The sequence below is a fragment of the Zingiber officinale genome, chromosome 4B (genome assembly GCF_018446385.1).
Source record: "Zingiber officinale cultivar Zhangliang chromosome 4B, Zo_v1.1, whole genome shotgun sequence".
Lineage (NCBI taxonomy): Eukaryota > Viridiplantae > Streptophyta > Magnoliopsida > Zingiberales > Zingiberaceae > Zingiber > Zingiber officinale.
The window spans coordinates 4,176,160-4,196,966 of NC_055993.1; the positions used below are offsets into that span (position 1 = coordinate 4,176,160).

Here is a 20,807-nt window from a genome sequence, read left to right on the forward strand (position 1 = left end):
AATGGACTGACGAGCAATGTAATGATGTTATGCCAAATGGTAAGGTTGAGTCCAGTCTTTTGAGCGTACTACCTGCCCAGGATCTCGACAGAGTCGAAAAATACAAAAGAACAAAAGAACTTTGGGAAAAGTTCTTGAAGCTCTACGAAGAACCATTAGAAGTCGAATCCAACTCCTCGATGAACACCAAGCCATTGTCAGAAGAGTCTGAGACCGAGAAAATTGTCGGGACAGGCCTAACAGCCGAATTCCATCCTGAGGACATAGAAAGTTCATCTCATATGAGCATCAATGAAGGGGGAGAGTCTTTGGAAGAAAATAACTCAACAGGGGAAGAATCAACAATCGACAAGGTAAGTCAGACATGGTCTCCACCTCCTGACCAATTGATTAATTCAATTAAAACATTATCAAAAGATTTTTGTGACTTAGAAATTATATTGTCGAAAGATTTTTGCAAATTAGAAATCATGTTTTTGAAAGATTTTTGCGAATTAAAACCTAAAAAGCTATTAACAAAGAATAGTGAGTTAAAAGAAACTCAAGCAACAGTTTGTCAATTAAAGGATTTCGACAAACTAAAATAGAAAATGACATGTTAGAGAAACAAATACAGAGTTTAAAATTTTCTATATATTCAAAATTCTCTACTTTAAATTTGAGAAATTATAATAGACTAAAATGAAAATTTAAGTATCACAATGAAAAGAATTGACAATAACATAAAATTTTCTTGTTTTCAAGAGTATGCTAGCACTATTCTTTTCACAATTTTTTTTTACTACAAAAAAAATTCTGTTTGAGTTTATACAATTGCTTTGAAGGCTTATCTCTATATAATTTGTTTAAATCTTGAAAATGTATTTTCTTCTGTCAAAATGCATGTCCTATTTTTCAAAAAATATTTCAAGATCTCAAAAATTGACTTAAGGCTTTCATTATCATTTTTTTTAACTTGTATTTAAGATTAACAATTTTTTTCAAGTCATTTTAACTTGATAAATTCAGAGTTTAAATTCTCTTATTTGTCTTGAAAATGTAACCTTAGACGTTTTAAGGAATCTCATTTTTTTATGTGATCAAAGGGAGAAGGGAATATTAAGTCTAGAGGGAGGTAGCTTTGCAATTTTTTTTATCTTTTGCACTTTCTTGCAAAATTTATTACCTTTAATTTATGTTGGTTAACTCTAACTTAACTTGGGTTGCTCACATCAAAAAGGGGAGATTGTTGGAACCCCAGGATTATTTTGATGTGATCAAACAAGTTAAGTTAGGTCCTGTGATGTTTTAACCCTGTGTCTAAGTGTGCAGGAACTTAGGAGCACATGAAGTCGAGCGGAAGATGCAACTAGCGAGAAGGATGGTACGGACGGGCTCGGTGCGTCTGAGGGACGATGCGCTGTGAAAGAGTACATCGGCATACGAGAAGGAAGCGTGCGATGTTTCCGAAGGACGAGAAACTGGAGCGGAAGATTGCTCTGGGAGCAAGAGATGCAGCTAGCGAGAAGGTCGACATGGGAGAGAACCGACAGGCTCAGTGCATCCGAGGGACGAACAGCTGTGAATGAGTATGCTGGTGGACGAGAAGGAAGCACACGACGATTTCGAGGGACGAGAAGCCAGAGCGGAAGCCTGCTCGAGAAGGCCGAAAATTAGGTTCGGATGAGCCTTATTCCAGATGACCGAGATCACCCAAGCAAGCGGATCCTGAGTGGAAGACCTGGAGCGAGACGAGCTGAACCGGAGCAGAGGGCATGGACCGTAAAAGTCAACATTGTTGACTTTCTTGGTCCAGGTGTCCGGACCTGAATTTTATCCAGATCGCGGTCAAATACGATCTATGCGAAAGGGATAAAATTTTATCCCCTTCTAGGTGTCTGAAACGCTTCCAAGTGCCCCGACCAAGGCTATAAATATAGCCTTGGTCCAAGAAGCTAAATAGAACAAGCAATTGCAAATTCTACACTTGTGCGCTTTTCTTGTCTAGTTTAGCTTCTCATCTTGTACATTATTGCTGTAAGAGGCTTCTCTGCCTGAAGGAGGTACTAGTGCAATTCATTCCTTGGATTAACAACCTTTCCGATTGTAACCAAGTAAAAATTCCTGTGCCTCTACCTTTTAGTTCTTTCTTTAATTATATGCAAGTGTTATTTTAAAAGTCCGAGAAGGGTACTTTGTGTTTGTGTTTTTTTAGGGCTATTCAACCCCTTCTAACCGGCCAATGCGATCCAACATGATCATGTGACAAAGAATCTCCCTAATCTTCCCATGATCATACTTGAAATTCTAGACAGCATTGGTAGTTTCTGATTCAACAATAGTTGTAGTGACACTAATATTTTTTTTTTACCTTTATCACTAATCTGCTTTCTCATACAACCCTTGAGATGCCTCAAAAAATGGGATGTAACAGCAGTCTTATTAATTATGAGCCGATGTTTACAATAAATATATTCAGCCTTTATTATTCCATCCGGAAGAGTAACCTCTTCAAAGTCAACCTACACTTTGGATGCCCGTTTTCTTTTCTTTGGAGCATAAGGACTTTCATCCTCTTCATCAATGGTGTCAGGTTGCTGCTCATTATTGTTTTGAGTTGCTTCATTGATATTATTTGCTGAAGGTTCAATTTCTAACAAAATAGGACTTGCAGCCGAATCTTCAGTTGATAAGTGTGGAGTTGACATTGGATTGTTCCTTTTTTTTAGGCCACTAGACATTAAAATACAACTACATCACTAATATTACAACATTAGTGAATAGAGCCAAGATACCAACAATTTCAATCTAATAGCTACATCACTAATTGACATTTCAAAATATACCGTCTAATCTGCATGGTTTATATGAATACAAAATCCTACTGCCTATATAAAAAAAATTAGACAAACCACTTAAAATATCAACAATTTCAGACAATCAATTAAATAAGAGTATAAGACAAAAGACAAAAGTAGGAAAATATAAGGGAAGGTAAAATTCTACAAGTGCAAACCACAAACATATAAAAAAGAAGAGAAATACAAGAGAGGAACTGAGGAAGCAAATCCGAACTTTCTTCTTCATCTGTCCTATTTATCATGAATTTTCTAAATAGTGTGTTAGAATTAGGATAATTTGGGGTTTTATTTTGGGGATTTAGGGTCTTGTAGAAAAGAAGTCATGAACCGGGGGATTTTCTTATCTTGCCTTAGCTTTGGCTTGTGTTTACAAGAAAGGAATTACTTGAAGTAAACAAACTCCACTTTAAACCCGTAATAGAAGGAAACGAATCAAAAAAATCAAACCTTAAACAGAAGCTTAGAGAATGGAGATCAAGGGCAGCCAAACTGGTGGGATTTGAGCTTGGAGATCACTAATCAGGAGTTGCTAGACAGATAGTCTCTCGGTCTCAGGTCACCGCATGAAACTCGTGAGGTAGGCGGCGACGGCGAGTGAAGTGGCGAGACGAAGGGGTAAGGAACTAGGGATAGGGTTTACGAGAGACTCAGAAGGAATGAAGGATGTCTTTTGGCCTTTTTTTCATTTGATCAGCACTATCTCAGCCTTTGGATCAGGGACAATTTATTTTTGTCTTTGGACTTTAAGAACTGCCTTTTAAATTTTCTTTTTGTGTGTTTTTTTTCAAAGAAGTATATAGTATATTAACACATCATTGATATTATATTAACATAATTATATAATAGATTAATAGGATAAATGAGCCTAATTTTTTTATCACATAATTTATTACACATCACTGTATATATATAAACGAGCCTCTTAACGAACATGTTCGCGAATCTCTTAACGAACATGTTCGCGAGCCTCTTAACGAACATATTCATGAACTCACTAACCAAATACTATTAAGCTCGAGCTCGGCTCGATAATATTTTCGAGCTCGAAATCGAGCTCGAGCTTGGCTCGTTAACTTAATCGAATGAACTCGAACGAACTTTTTTTCGAACTAAGACCCGAATAGCTCGTGAGCGGCTTGACTCGTTTACACCCTTATACAAATCTAGATATGCAGATATAAAAGAAACATAAAAGATGAATTACAACATAAGTCTAAAATGCAAAGCAAATCAAATCAAATTTAGAATCTTTAGAATCTTCAATGGATGAAGATGAATAAGCATTCTTGGTAAGGAAAATGAAGAAATATTTTAAGAAAAGAAGAAAAACAACCAAATTGCTAGAAAAAAAAGCAAAGAAAGGTAAGATATTTCAATTATGATGAAGAGGGTTACATCAAAGATAAGTGTCCTAAGCTCAAGAGAAAGTCTAAAGAGAAAGGCAAAGACTAGATAAAATCCAAAGAAACAATTTTGAAAGCAATATGGAATCACACCTCATCTTTAGAGGATTCAGATAATGAGCACATATATGATCTTGCACGGATGGAAATTCACCAAGAAGAAGAGCCGGATAGGTCATCATCAAGAGAAGACAACAACAATATAGGGGGAGCCTTAATTTACATGTTTGATACGATAAGTGAGGTAAAATATCTTCCCTCATATCAATTATAGGAAGCTTTTAAAATGTTATCTAGCTCTTTGAGCAAGATAGAAATAAATGCCACACAAGATTAGAAATAAATGCATGGAATTAAAGAACTAGAAAATAAATTAGCTATCTCTAGTTCAATTGAAGAATTTGAAAAGATTAAGGATGAAAATGCAAAATTAAGAAAATAAGGTAGACACTCATAAATTTTCATTAAAGTTCTTTTTATTGGTTTAAATAATCTGAATATGATGTTAAAGAATCCAAGAATAAAATTTAGCCAAAAGGATTAGAGTATGGATGACCAAAATATAATTTTAGATACCCTAGAGACTAAATTAGAAAAATACCAAGATATTTTATTCCTCAAAAATATTTAATAAATCGCATGAATTTATTTTGGGTACATAAATATGTTATGACTACGTACAAAGATTTTAGAACAGTTAACTATTAACAAAATTTGTTTAATAAAGAGTTGATACGATATGCATATATGAAATCAAAAATTTATTCTCTGAATACTCTTATCCAAATTTTATGCAAAATATTTTTTAAGAATAGATAATGTTTTCAATCAGTAGGTAAAATTTTATCATTTTTGGAACATAGAAATCTTTCTAAAATTATTTTAGAAAAATATGTTTATTGATATTAAAAAAAAATGAAAAAGAATTTTTGATTAAAATCAATTTTCTGTAGTAGAAAATATTGCATTTTATACTTGATAAATATTTGAGAATTTTCTTTAAATTTGTAATATGTTTACTGAATTTCAAAATAAGTGGAGAATTTTTTTTATTTTTTTCTTGAAAATTAGGCATAAATGCAGGGAGCTAGAATTATTTGTAATGTTAGAATTATTGATATTATGCTTATTTTATTTTCATTTATCCTAATTTAAATTTAGTTTAATGTACATCAAAAAGGGTAAAAATATTGAAACACTAGTGATATTTTGATGTGTTGTCAAATAAGTTTAAGTTAGATTCTTATGGTATTTTAATATGTATATCTAAGTATACAAGGACTTGGGAAAATACACGCGTATATGATGGCTAAGGAACATCGAAGATAATAAATCTTAGCGTGAGACACGAGTGAGCAAGAAGGATGACAAGGGAAAGGAGCTGATGAGCTATCTACATTTGACGTACGAGGAGCTATGGAAGGATACCGCGGTGGAGTGAGAAGGAAGTACGGGAGTGAGCCGAAAGGGCTTGATGCATTTAAGGAATGAGAAACCAGAAAGAAGACCGTGTAAAGCGACCGAGATGAAGTTCTGACAACTACATGTCCAGGTGATCAGGAATCATTCAGGCAACCGAGAGCAGGAGAAGTTAGCAAATTGCCAAGTCTAAGGTTGAGCATTTATAGGTAACCGGGAGCCAGCTGATGATTCATCTAAGATCATTGTCGAAACAACCATGTCAACAAGCCTCTAGGCAACTAGAGAGGATATGGTCGACCAGAGGGTACTGAATTATCTATAGCTATTGTCGAAGTAGATAAAGCTTAAGGACACGTCAACATCGTCCAAGTGACAGGAGAGGAAACGGTCAACACAACCGTCAACACAACAGTTAGATTGAGATGAAGGTTGATCCTATCCGAAAGCGATGAAGATAACTGGATGTGACTCCGTGATTGACAGTGTGAAGACTCCACTCTGGAAAACCAAGAACATCATTGTCGGGTCAGGGAAGGGGTTCTGGCATTGACCCTTCGACGCTTAAATCAGTCACTGGAATAGTAAAAAGACGATAAAGAACTATAGCAACAATAAGAACGTGAATACAAATAAAGCATACCTCTGTGGGTGTGCACGTTGCTCAATTCGTGTGCACGTTTTTCCAATTCTCCTATGAAATGACAAGTTAGAAAAGTGTCACATTTTTCCTTAACAGGACGTGCAAATCTCTGTCATGATAGTGGAAGCTTCCACCGTACAATTTGACGACAAACCATACCATGTTGTCAGTGACACTAACTCCCAGAAGGATATGATGAGCTAAGCAAGGGGTCCCTCTATTTGGCCGAACGGGGGAGCCACTCGGCTAGGATTCCTCGCCCGGTCACTCAAGGTTGTTCTTCTCCATGGTTACTCGACTCAGTAGGGCGTTCCTTGATCGGCCGGATAGGCGGTCCGGTCGTACTATCCTTCATTTGGTTGTCACAGTTGCGCACATCTATTCTCCTTCCTTTATTCGTCCGGCTGATGGGATGTTGTCTCTCGTCTAGCCGGATGAGCGAGCTGGTCGGACGAGCCTCTAAGCGATACCTTGATCCTGGGCTCTCATGTTATTGAGTAGGTACTAATTTCATACCTAATCGACTCATTGTCATCTGCTTTGCCAACTTTGATGATGGAATGATTTTTTTGACCATCTTAATTTTGACCTTCACGTTGATAACTTTTCCCATCTTTATCACCGCATCAAAAGTTATAAATAAAACTGAAGCTCAAAGAATAAAAACAATACACTCGTATTCATTTCTGTTCATTTATTTTTATTCTTTTCATGCTTAACTATTGTAAAAAATTTCTCGATCTCCGGATCACTCTCGAAGAGGAGAAGATAATTGTGTTTTCAGCGTTCTTAACTGACAACATGACTTTTTTTATATATGTTTATTTTATTTTTAATATGTGTCCTCATAAGAGAAAATTATTTTTAAATTTATATGTCGTTACCCCTCTCTTTCTGCCACATGATCCGAACGTTTCGGCGGCACTAACCCAAACTACTCTCCCGTTACTCCCATAGCAACAGCAAGAGACGACAAGCTAAGAGCTTGTTTATTTAGATGTAAAATCAGGAGACTGAATCCATAAAGGAGATGGAAAACAATTATGCAGGCCCACGCTGCCTGCGTGAAGAGTGCGTCGAACACTTGTACTCTGCAGGAGCAGAGAAACTTTAGAAATATTTATTTAATTATTTGTCGGTGACTCAGTCTTCTTCACACTGCTCTTCCTCTCGCCCTTTTCTTCTTCCTTCCTTGATGCTCACCACCACCACCACCACCACCACTACTCCACTATGAAACCCAACCATTTCCACATCAAGAAGCTCATTCCGTGGCTTCTCTACATCCTCCTCCCTTTGGCGATCCTGCATTTGTATCTCTCCACCCTCTCTTCCCCCGCTACTTCACCAAATGACACCGCTTCCACCTCCGTCTCTGTCTCTTCTTCTTCCTCTGACTCACAAACGGTAGCTGAGCAGCATCCGAGCTGGACGTCCTGCAACTTCTCCGACGGTCAGTGGGTTCCACACTCCGGCGGCCCGCTCTACAGCGGGACCGCGTGCAAGACCATCAAAAAGGGCCAAAATTGCATGGAGCACGGCCGCCCGGACGCCGGCTACCTCCACTGGCGGTGGCAGCCGCGGCGCTGCTCGCTGCCGCCCTTCGACCCGGCCGCATTCCTCGATCTCATCGCCGGCAAGCACCTAGCCTTCGTCGGTGACTCCATGGCCCGCAACCAGCTCGAGTCGCTCCTCTGCCTCCTCGCCGTCGCGGAAGAGCCCGATCTCGTCTACCGCGACGGCGAGGAGAACAAGTTCCGGCGGTGGGTGTTCCGGAGGCGGAACGCCACCGTCTCCATCTTCTGGTCGCCCTTCCTCGTGAAGGGAGTGGAGAAGGACGAGCCGGCGGGGCGGAAGCACAACACTCTGTTCCTGGAGACTGCCGACGAGCGGTGGGCGGCGGATCTGGAGGGGATCGACGTCGTGCTGTTCTCGGCGGGTCACTGGTACCTCCTCCCGGCGATCTACCACGAGCACGGCGTCGTGCTCGGCTGCCACGCCTGCCCCGACTTCAACCTCACCGAGATCGGCTTCTTCGACGTGTTCCGCAAGGCGGTGCGGACGGCTCTCGGAGAGGTCAGCCGGAGGCAGAACAGCTCCGGCGAGAAGCTGGTGCTGGTGACGACCTTCTCGCCGGCGCACTTCGAAGGGGAGTGGGACAAGGCGGGGGCATGCTCGAAGAAGGAGCCGTACAGGGAAGGGGAGAAGGAGATGGGGTACACGGACGCACTGATGAGGAGGATTGCGGTGGAGGAGGTGGCGGCGTCAGCAGCGGCGGCGGATAGCAGAGGAGGAGGGAAGGTAAAGATGGAGGCCTTGGACGTCACGGAGATGGCATTGCTGCGGCCGGACGGCCACCCAGGCCCATACATGCATCCTCATCCCTTCGCCGGCGGCGAGGTCAGAGACAGAGTACAGAACGACTGCGTGCACTGGTGCTTACCTGGGCCGATCGATTCATGGAACGAGATGCTGTTGCAGGTGATCAGAAGATGGAAGAAAGGGAGCCATTGAACTCATGAACTTCTTCCTTTTTTTTTGTTTTTACTTTTATTTTCTTTAAAAAAAAACACACAGATCTCGTATAATTTTGTAATCTAATTGAAGAATTTTTCATCTGAGTATATGGATCTGTGTAACCGAAACCCGTGATTTACATATGAGAAATGGTTAATAAGTGTCACGCGGATAAGTAAAGATTAGTGAAAATTATTACAATTGTTCCAACCAAAAAAGTTTAGGGTCTCTTGGCTCCTTAATCTTTCTACTTTCTTTTAACTTCTCAGGTTTCTTTTAACTTCTCAGGTCTTCTAGCTCCCAACTATTGATTATTGGGTTACTGTCCCTTTTGGCTTCTCAGCCTCTTTATGACATAGGACAGAGCCTAATAATCATCTTCTTCCTCATTTAACTTGAGCGCCAAGAGGAATCTCTAGTCATTATTTTAATCCTTTTCTTTTTTATTTATCGTCATTTGATTCTTCATCATTTCTATTGGATCGTGGCGACCGATTAGAAGGGGGTTGAATAGCTTGAAAAAAAAATAAAACGAAAATCCTTCTCGACTTTTTGAAGGCACACTTGTATAAATGAAGTAAACAAATAAAAATAGAAAAGAAAAATACACACAGGGTTTTACTTAGTTACAGTCTGAGAAGTTATTAATCCAAGCAAGATGTTGCACTAGTATCTTCTTCAGGCGAAGAAGTCTCTTACAACGATAAAGCGCAAAAAGAAACTAGCTAATTAAACTGAAGCGTACAAGTGTTGGAAAATAAATTGCTTGTATTGATTGAAAACTTCTGGACCAAGATTGTATTTATAGTCTTGGTCAGGGCGTCCTGAAGGGTTCCAGGCGCCCTGGGAGGATAAAATTTTATCTCCTATGCACGGATCGTGGTTTGACTGCGATCTGGATAAAGTCCAACTCCTGGCGCCCGGAATGGTTCGAGCGCCCGGACGGTCCAGGTGCCCGGAATGGATCCAGGCGCTCGAACCACTATGTCAACCAAGTTGACTTTCTGGTCCGGGCCCTCCGCTCCGGCTCCGCTTGCTTCAATCCGGGTCTTCCGCTCCGGCTCCGCTTGATTGGGTTATTTCAACCATCCGGAATAGGGCTCATCCGAACCGAACTTCCGGTCTTCTCGAACAGGCTTTCGCTCCGGCTTCTCGTCCCTCGGAATCGTCGCGTGCTTCCTTCTCGTCCGCCAGCGTATTCATCCGCAGTCTTCGTCCCTCGGTCGCACCCCGTGCCGACCTTCTCGCTAGTTGCGTCTCTTGATCCTCGAGTAGTTTTCCGCTCCGGCTTTTCGTCCCTCGGAACCACCGCATGTTTCCTTCTCGTCTGCCAGCGTACTCATCCGCATTCTTCATCCCTCGGACACACCGCATGTCGTTCTTCTCGCTAGCTGCATCTTCCGCTCGATTACCTGTTCTCCTAAGCTCCTGCACACATAGACACAAGGTTAAAAACACACAGGACCTACCTTAACTTGTTGATCACACCAAAACAACCTTGGGGTTCCAACAATCTCCCCCTTTTTGATGTGAGCAACCCATGTTAAGTTAGGGTAAATAGACATAAAAAGTAAACTAACTAATTTTGCAAATAAAGTACAAAAAGATAGAAAATTTAAATTTTGGTCTACCTCCCCCTAGACTTATACTTTTTCTTCTTCCCCTTTTATCACATAAAAAAAATGGGGTTCAAAGAAAAACTCTAAGGGAAAAAATTCATAACTTTGAAAAATTTTGCAATAATTTTCAATGAAAAAAAAAATATTCTAAGTTAAAAGATTTCTAAGTAAAACTTTAAGTAAGAAAATTTTCTAAGTAAAGCTTTAAGTAAGAGTATTTTCAAAAAATTATGACTTAGGAAATTTTGGAACAATATTTTTGAAAAAATTTTCTAAGTAAAAATTTAAGCAAAAATTTCTAATTTCAGAAGAACTTTTAACTTATTTTTCTAAGTAAAAGTTTTACGCAAAAAAAAAAATCTAAGTAAAACAAATATTTAAAAGACTTTTTAAAGCATTATTAAATTTCAACCTTAATGTTTTATCAGAAAGTTAATTAAATATTTTATTTCAATATTTTGGCTTTCAAGTCGTGGCGAGGCACTAGGTCTTCTTGGTTATTGGAGCAACAACTACTTCCTTAGACAAAGCCTCATAAAGAAACTCACTGTTTAATTTTCTCACTGAAAGCGCTAAATCCAATTAAAATTTAGATTAAGCAAGACTTAGGAACCCAATATAGGTTCTAGTCAATTGGATTAACTAAAAATTCTTAGAAACATATTTCTTTGAAATATTTCTAATTTGTCCCTTATGATATCTAAAATACCAATTTAAATTGTTAAATTTTCTAATATTGGTATTAGATGAGCATGCATGGTTTTTCAAATTATTTACTTATACTTTTAAATTATCATTTTCTACTTTTAATTTTTCATTTTCTAATTTAATTTTGTCGAATTCTTCTATTGGGCAAGATTTAGCTAATATTATTTTTAAATTCTTAATTTCTTTTTCTAATTTACAGCAATCCTTAGTTAACAATTTAATAAACTTAAATAGTTTATCGGGAGGAAGAGATCGTACCTGATTTACCTTATCGATCTTATTGTTCATTTCTTCCCCTGAACTGCTGCTATCTTTCGACGTGGCTCCCCCTTCATTGATGCTCTCGATGCTCATTTCGGAAGAGCTTGACTCGCAGTCGTCGTCTTGATGACTTGTAATTAGTGCAAGTCCGGAGAAGGCTTCGACTTCCGATTCGGACAACGTGTCGTCCCACGTTGCTTTTAATGCCTTGCATTTTTGAACATGCTTCTTACCTTTATACTTGTCCTTGTTCTTTAGCTTGGGGTAGTTGTCCTTGACGCGCCCTTCTTCGTCATAGTGGTAGCAGCAGATGGTCCTTTTCTTTCTACCCTACGGATGGTTAGTTTTTCTAGACTTACAAAGATTCTTGAATCGTCTTGCCATCTTTACCATTTCCTCGTCGTCGAGAGAAGACTCCGACTCAGGTTTATCTCTCGATGCTTTGAGGGTGACGTTGTTCTTGGGCTCCTTCGTACCTGCACATCTTGATTCGTGCACTTGAAATGTCGAGAATAATTCTTCCAAAGTAATTTTTTCTAAATCTTTAGAAATATAAAAGACATCTACTAGTGACGCCCATTTTGAATTTCTAGGAAAAGAATTTAGTGCCTACCTTAGCGAATCTCGGTTACTTACCATCTCTCCGAGATTCGAAAGTTCGGTGATGATTTCCTTTATTCTTGAGTGCAGATGCGCAACTATCTCGTCTTCCCCAAGTCGTAGGCTGGTGAGCTGGTTGTGTAGTAAATTTCGTTTTACGAGCTTGGCTTCAGACGTTCCTTCGTGCAGCTCAAGGAACTTCTCCCAAAGTTCCTTCGCAGAGTCGTAGTTGCCGATTCGGTTGACTTCTTGTGGCGGAAGAATGGTTAGTAGATGATACTCTGCTTTACCGTTTGTCATGTAGTCGGCCTGCTCCTTTTTCGTCCAGTGGTATTTCTCCTTACCTTCCGGTGCTGTAAAACCGAATTCCATAATTAACATTAAATCGAAATCAGTCTTAAAAAATACCTGCATTCGCTTTTTCCAGCTAGTGAATTCCCCTTCGAACTTCGACGTGTAAATGCTTGGTCTAGCCATTAGTTCGGTGCTTCGTTCGGCAGTTAGTCCTCCTGACACGTCCTCACTCTGATACCACTTGTTGGATTGCGGCGGCCGACTAGAAGGGGGGTTGAATAGCCTGAAAAAAAATAAAACGAAAACCCTTCTCGACTTTTCAAATAAACACTTGCATAAATAAAGTAAGCAAATAAAAATAGAACAAAAAAGAGACACACAGGGTTTTACTTGGTTACAACCGGGGAGGATGTTAATCCAAGGAAGATGTCGCACTAGTATCTCCTTCAGGCGGATAAGCCTCTTACAATGATGAAGCGCAAAAAAAAAAAAGAGTAGCTAACTAAACTGAAGCGTACAAGTGTTGGAAAATGAATTGCTTGGAATTAATTGAAAGCTTCTGGACCAATGTTGTATTTATAGCCTTGGTCGGGGCGCCCCGAAGGGTTCTAGGCGCTCTGGGGAGATAAAATTTTATCCCCTACGCATGGATTGCAGTTTGACCGCGATCTAGATAAAGTCCAACTCCGGGCGCTGGGAATGGTTCCGGGCGCTTGGACGGTCCGGGCGCTCGGAATGGATCCGGGCGCCCGAACCACTAAGCCAACCAAGTTGACTTTCTAGTCCGGGCCCTCTGCTCCGGTGTTGCTTGCTTCGGTCTGGGTCTTCCGCTCCAGCTCCGCTTGCTTAAATGATTTAGCCATCCGGAATAGGGCTCACCCGAATCCAACTTCCGGTCTTCTCGAGCAGGCTTCCGTTCCGGCTTCTCGTCCCCTCGGAATCGTTGCGTGCTTCCTTCTCGTTCGCCAACGTACTCATCCGCAGTCTTTGTCCCTCGGTCGCACCCCGTGTCGACCTTCTCTCTAGCTGCGTCTCTTGCTCCCCGAGCAGTCTTCCGCTCCGGCTTCTCGTCCCTCGGAACCACCGCACGCTTCCTTCTCGTCCGCCAGCGTACTCATCCTCAGTTTTCGTCCCTCAGATGCACCGCGTGTCCTCCTTCTCGCTAGTTGCGTCTTCCGCTCGACTACCTGTTCTCCTAAGCTCCTGCACACTTAGACGCAAGGTTAAAAACACACAGGACCTATCTTAACTTGTTGATCACATCAAAACAACCTTGGGGTTCCAACAATTTCATCATCCTCATTGTTACTCAGTGATTGACAATTAAGTTGACAACGGAGTCAACTCATTGGTGAATCATACGTTGACGTTCACAGGTAGAATCAACCTCCTTTTACATATTCTAGGAATGGACTATGAGTGACACATGGGATGAGCGCAAACATCTTTTACTATAATGTTTTCTTGTTTACAGGGTTCCCACAGGATGTCTAGTTGGTTAGAAGGTGATAAATTTACTATAATGTGATAAGAATTAATTCTCAGCGATCCTGTTTGAAACTGGAGGAGATAGCGCGCTGGGTGCGTGACTATGCTTTTGATTGAGAGAAGACTTCAAACTAGAGAAGAGGATGAAACTCGACAATCCTTTCTGTGCACACCAGAGAGAGCAAACGGAATGTTAAATTGGGCCGACTGGATATAAATTGGATATTTGAACACAAGTGGAGCGCTATATCTCTCAAGTCCAACCGACTCTTAAAGCGGTTGTTCTCATATTGAAAGCCTTAGTGCTAAGTAAGGAGCTAAGCCCTGTTGACAGTGTCACCTCATCTTGGCTTTGACCATCACTTAACCTTAACTTTGACTGTCACGTCACATTTGAATCCGCTCATAAGATACAATATCACTAAGTGAGTGCATGTCTTAAAAAATTCTCCTCACACTTTATCATTTGACGGTTGACTATAAACTAACCTTATAATTTATCTTCTTTTGGATAGTTTAGGAAGGATTGTAAACAACATTTGAGGTGGGTAATTACTTGCTACAACATTATTCTTGTTTACAGGGTCCTCGTGGCTATGCCACAATGGTAGGACATCTAGGTACCCGCGGTTCGATCCCCAACTATAGCGTATTTGTTGAAATTTTTCCTCTAAATGAGGGGCGCAACCAAAAGGATGCTGGGTCTCTGGGCTGGTTACCGTGTGCGCTTCCCGATTTACCCTGATGGCTAGTGGAAAACTTCCGTGATGCGGGGTCAGCCACCCCAGGGATAGTCAATGAAGCTAACTGAGATTATCATTTTTATTTAAAGGATTATAAGCCTTCGGGGCTATGGTGCAGTGATTATGGTGCAGTGACAGGGCATTCAAGTTATCACCCAGACACTTACATTTCGATCCCCAATTATGATAAATTTGCAGGAATTTTTTCTCCAAATGGGGCGCACAACTAAAAGATACTGGGCTTCTTAGCCGTCCGCCGTGAGCGCTTCCCGATTTATTCTGGTGGCCGGTGAAAAAATTCTATAGAACTAGATCAGTCACTTCTTATGGCTAACGAGTTTATCATTATTTACATGATTACAACACGTCTTCTCTTTGTCTTGATTATTACATTAAGGTGACATTTGATTAAATGATGAGAATGCATGATTATAGGTATGAATTTGATAGTAAAGTGAATAAAAATGATAATGAAAATGAAACTCATCTAATTACATAAATTTGATTGATTTTCATAAATTTAAAAATTATTTTTAAATTATCTTTTACAAATCTACAATTTAAATAATTTATCTTGAATTGACAAGGCTGCGGATTAGCAGAGTAAGCTGGAAAGATGAGTGCGATTGAATCACTTTCCGACATTACGTAGATTCTCACGTGAAGACATCCTAGCGATTGCGGGGACATGTTCCATGTCTGGTCGCCGTCAAATCTAATGAACGATTCGCGTGTACGCCGGATGGGCCGGCGGAGAAAGCGGGGAGTTGTGAGGCTGAATTTTCAGTTGGCTCTAAATTAATCATGGTGCATTAAATTATTATTGCTAGATCTTTTTTTAGTGGCTATCAGACGTTACCTGTAAGATCAAAGATCCTACTGTTATTCGATTGACAAAATGATTAACAAATGAGTGCCAAATGGCAGTCCAAATCGGTGTGCCAAATGAATGCAGAGGAAGAAACGCAGGACCAATCAGTGGAAAAAATCATTATAGTTGATTAGTCCTTGTTCCAACTAAATGCTCAATGGACAAAACTTAAATCTAAATACTTAATTTGAGACTAGATTCAGTTTACCAATACGTCTAGTAAACCATAGTCATAAAAGTCGAATCAGATCACTGATTTAATGGATCCACTTTGTGAAAATCGGTCAATTCAATCTTTAAACAACAAAATAGATTCGGCAATTTACCAAGGGCGCACTTGAAAATCTGAATTTATCAAAAGGTGTACACTACTTTGGTATTTACCAAAGAACGTACTTTTTTAAAAGCATTTCCTATTTTATCCTCATGATAATTTGACTTTTTCTATTGTTTTTTTTTCTTCATTATATTTCTCTCACTTTTCTCTCTCCTCTGTCGGCAGAGGAGATTAAAGATTGACTAATGTTATTCCTATATTCTGCCGACAGAGGAGAGAGAGAAGTGAGAGAAATATAATGAAGAAAAAAAATAATAGAAAAAGTCAAATTATCATGAGGGTAAAATAGGAAATGCTTTTAAAAAAATACGTTCTTTGGTAAATACTAAAGTAGTATATGCCTTTTGATAAATTCAGATTTTCAAGTGCGCCCTTTGATAAATAGATTTGTTGGTGGAGCAGATGCGGTTCATGTCAGTAAATAAAATCTCAATTTCTTTTACACTGTTCAAAGTGTCGTTAAGGCACATTTAATCGACCAATTGAGCTGTTTGGTCGATTGAAAAAACTAACGTGGTAGATAAGCTTGTATCCAAGCAATGGTCGCTTGCTCATCTGTTTGTTGATGCGGTGGATCAGTGTTTTCCGCTGTAATAACTAACTTCTCAACTGTTTGCTGACATAGCAAAAACCATTTGCTGACGTGGTAGACGATCGTTTACTGATGTGTCATGTTGACGTGGCTGATGCTTTCATCAATGGCCATTTCTCTCTGCTGATGTGTGTTGGACCCCGTGGTTATTTTGATGTGATCAACTAAGTTAAGTTGGGTCCTGTTTTATTTTAATCCCTGTGTCTAACTGTGTAGGAGCTTAGGAACGGAGGAAGTCGAGCGAAAGACGCAGATGGCGAGAAGTCAATCCATGAGTCTCTTCTTTAATTCTATTCTTTTATTTTTATTTATTATTGTTGCACCTTAAGAGTTGAAAGAACGAGGAGGGTATTTTTTTTTTTGTTTTAGGCAATTCACCCCTCCTCTCTTGTCGGCCCGCTGCACCAACAAGTGGTATTAGAGCTCAACAGCCTCAGAAGGACTAACCGTCGTCTGAAACAACAAAGATCAAGATGATGGCATGTGCAAGTATTCACCTCCCAAAATTCGATGGAGACTTCGCTACATGGAAACGCCGAATGGAGGTATTTTTTAAAACAGATTTCGATATTCTATTAACAATGAAATATGATTTTGTATCACCTACGGATTAAAAAGGAGCCAAGAAAGAAGAATATCAGTGGATGAAGAAAGAGCAAGCCGATTTCGTGGCGAACGGAAAAGTAGAATTCCATCTGCTCAGCGTCCTTCCACCACAGGAGGTCAACCGAATCGGCAGCTACGTCTCCGCCAAAGATCTCTGGAAGAAGTTCCTGGAGCTCCACGAAGGTACTTCAGAAGCGAAGTTAGCAAGGCGGGACATCCTCCAAACTCAGCTAACAAATCTCCGGATGAACAATGGAGAAAAGGTAGTGCAACTCCAAGCACGAATCAAGGAGCTGATAACTCAACTAAATAATCTCAGAGAATCGATAACAAACCGAGATTCGATCCGGTATGCGCTCAACGCCTTCCTAAGAACTTCAGAATGTGCGTTCTTAGTAGATGCATACTACATCTCTAAAGACTTTGAGGTAAGTACGCTAGAAAATCTATTTTCTACCTTCGAACTTTATGAATCTCTAATTACATATTCAAAAGGTATAGAAAAGACAAACCTCAACGTTGCCCTAAAGGCAAGGACGGAAGATCAAGAGTTTGAGACATTCATCGATGAAGGCGAAACAACTCTACTGGTAAAAAGGTTCAATAAATTTCTTAAGTCTAATAAGTTTAAATCGTAGTCAAGAAGGCATCATCGAAACAAAAGAACTGTCCGATGCTACAACTGCAACGAAGAAGGGCACATCAAGGATGACTGCCCAAAATTGAAGGAAAAGGACAAACACAAAAACCAACTTCCTCCAAATACAAGACCATGAACATCACTTGGGATAATTCTTCATCCTTTGATTCCAAGGTAGCAGCCTTCTCGGGACTAGCGCTAATGGTTAACCATCAAGAAGAAGATTAGACCAGCTCAGAGATGAACATAGATGAAGGAGGAGGATCAGAAGAAGAAAGTTGCGATGATGAGGGAGCATCAGAAATTGAGGTAAGTGAGGTACGGAGAAAATTACGTTTTTAGTCCTATAACTTACACTTTTTTCAATTTTAGTCCTGTTATGAGTCAATTTACATTTTTAATCCATCAATTTGTAATATTTTCCAATTTTAGTCCTTTTTCCTCTAAAATTGAAAATTTTCAATGGAAAATGATGAGTTGTAAATTGAATTTAGGGATTTTGATTTTTTATGACCCATGTGCTTTTTATATTCCAACCACAAACTAGACATTTTCTGTTGAAAAATTTCAATTTTGGAGGAAAAGGACTAAAATTGGAAAATATTACAAGTTACAGGACTAAGAACGTAAATTAACTCATAACAGGACTAAAATTGAAAAAGATGCAAGTTACCGGACTGAAAATGTAATTTTCTCGTGAGATACATACTCTAACCCCCAAACAGTCTTTTCGTTTTATCAAAGTCCTTACAAGAGATTTAGTGAAATCAGAAAAATAGATTGCTGAGTTAAACAAAATATTAGATAACCTGAAATCAGGGAATGAAAAATTTAAATTACAAATTGAAAATTTGAAATCAGATACATGTTGTCAAAAATCAAACAATTTTCAAAAGACAAAACTTAAGATTTATGGAAAATTAAACTGGTACATTAGAAAACATTAAGGACAACTTAGAAAAATACCTAAAAGATATGTACCCCCCAAATATCTAACTAACCCAGTAGGAAGGAACCTCTATTGGGTTCCAAAATCATATCTAGATTAAACCTTCTGTTAATCAAGGCTTTCAGAAGAAATAAAAATGTTTAAATTCCTTAAAAGGCTTTGTCTAGAAGTGGTTGATGATCCAATAACCAAGAGGGCCTAGTGCCTCGCCACAGCTTGAAAGCCGATTATCGAATTAAATGTTTAATTGATAAACTGATAAGCAATTAAGATAATGCTTTTAAATTCTTGTCAACTATTTAAACATTTCAAATTCTTTTTGGAAATTTCTAACTTGGAAATTGTTTCAAATTTTGTTTAACTTGAAAATTTGTAACTTGAAAATTTTTATTTAGAATTTTTAAAAAATTTGTACATTGATTTTTTTGATGTGATCAAAGGGGGAGAAATAGGTACAAGTTTAGGGGGAGAAAATTATTATAACTTCGGAGAATATTTTTATTTTAGCTTAGAAAATTTTTAATTTAAATGTTGCAATTTCTTTTATTACAATTTTTATGCTTAAATTATTAGTATGGTAATTTCTTTAAATTATTACTTGTTTGTTTTACCCTAATTTGAACTTGGGTTGGTGCACAACAAAAAGGGGGAGATTGTTGGATCCCGTGATTGTTTTGATGTGATCAACCAAGTTAGGTTGGGTCCTGTTTTATTTTAATCTCTGTATCTAAGTGTGCAAGAGCTTAGGAATGCAGGAAGTCGAGCGGAAGATGCAACTGGTGAGAAGGACAACATGGGAAAGGAGTCGACGGGCTCGGTGCATCCGAGGGACAAAAGAGCTGCGGAAGAGTATACCGATGGACAAGAAGAACGTACGTGACGTTCGAGGGACGAAAAGCCGGAGCGAAAGTCTACTCGAGGAGAAGGTCAGAAATTGAGTTCGGGTGAACCCTATTTCGATTGGCTGCAATCACCCAAGCGATCAGAGCTTTGGAAGAAGAAAAGGAGTGAAAAGAAGCTGGATCTATTTATACGCTGTAGTATTGAGGACGCCCTCCACATTGAGGGCGCTCTCCATGGCATTGAGGGCACCCTCAACCTAGTCAAAGTGACTGTTTCGCATTTGGATAAAACGTTATCCAAATGTCACGCTGGAGGCGCCCTCCATGCTTATGGGAGGCGCCCTCAAGCCGAATATAGAGTTTCCAGACCCTATAAAAAGGGTCCTGGAGCTAGGAAATTAATCATCAACTCTTGTACTAATTTCCTAGCAACTACTTAAGCTTCCATTGTGTGTAAAAGACTTTTCCTCCTTCAGAGAAGGAGATTCTGACTGAGCTTTTCAACCGCCTTGGATTAACAACCACCTAGGTTGTAACCAAGTCAATCCCTGAGTCTCTTCTTTAATTCTATTCTTTTATTTTTATTTATTATTGTTGCACCTTAAGAGTTGAAAGAACGAGGAGAGTATTTTTTTTTTGTTTCAAGCAATTCACCCCTTCTCTCTTGTCGACCTGCTGCACCAATAAGGTGGAGCTCAATTGACCGATTTGTAAGTTCGGTCGATCAAGCCTTGCATTTGGTTGACTAGATCTAGCTCCTTGCGTAGCTTCCTCCGGCTCCTCAGATGCTCACTACTCGTGTCATCTTTTTCGCTCTGGAGTACTCTTCCGCAGCTACTCATCTCTCAGATGCACCAAATCCGTTGGCTCTCTTCCTGTGTTATCATTCTCACTCGTTGAGTCTTCTACTAAGGTTCGTCGTGTCCGATGCTCCTTATCCTTTCCAATCCCTCGAGTGTCTCATTCCACCCTTCACCGTACTCCATTAGATCTTGAGCATACTTAAGGTAAACATATTAGAAACATAACAGATCATAATTTTTTCTTATTTGACAACACATCAAAATAATCGTGGCTCACCACTCAGAGTTCGACAATCTTCCCTTTTATATATTTATCAAAATAAGCAAAAAATGGGATTTAAAAATAAAGTAATCAAATGAATCAAATTCAACCATTGGGCTAGATAATGAGCTATCCTATTCTCCCCTACATTTAACTTCAAATTTTCCATTTCTATCCCTTTCGGCAACATCAAAAATTAAGGTTTGAAAGGAAAAAATATGATAAAAATTATCCAATTAGCAGAATAATCTAAAATAATTAAAGAATATGAAGTACAGTATTTTCTATCATAGAAAATTAATTTTCACCTAATTTTCTAATTTTTCTAATTATTTTATTTAAATAATTATTAAAAATTACTAGAACATCC

General features: G+C 39.2%; 1 protein-coding gene across 1 annotated transcript; it reads left to right on the plus strand.

Moving 5' to 3' along the window:
* The first annotated feature begins 7,328 nt into the window (after positions 1-7,328).
* On the plus strand, positions 7,329-8,950 carry LOC121974483 (protein ALTERED XYLOGLUCAN 4-like). Its single transcript, XM_042525569.1, has one exon. It carries the CDS (start codon positions 7,539-7,541, stop codon positions 8,817-8,819), a length of 1,281 nt encoding a protein of 426 aa, XP_042381503.1. The 5' UTR covers positions 7,329-7,538; the 3' UTR covers positions 8,820-8,950.
* The last annotated feature ends 11,857 nt before the right edge of the window (positions 8,951-20,807 follow it).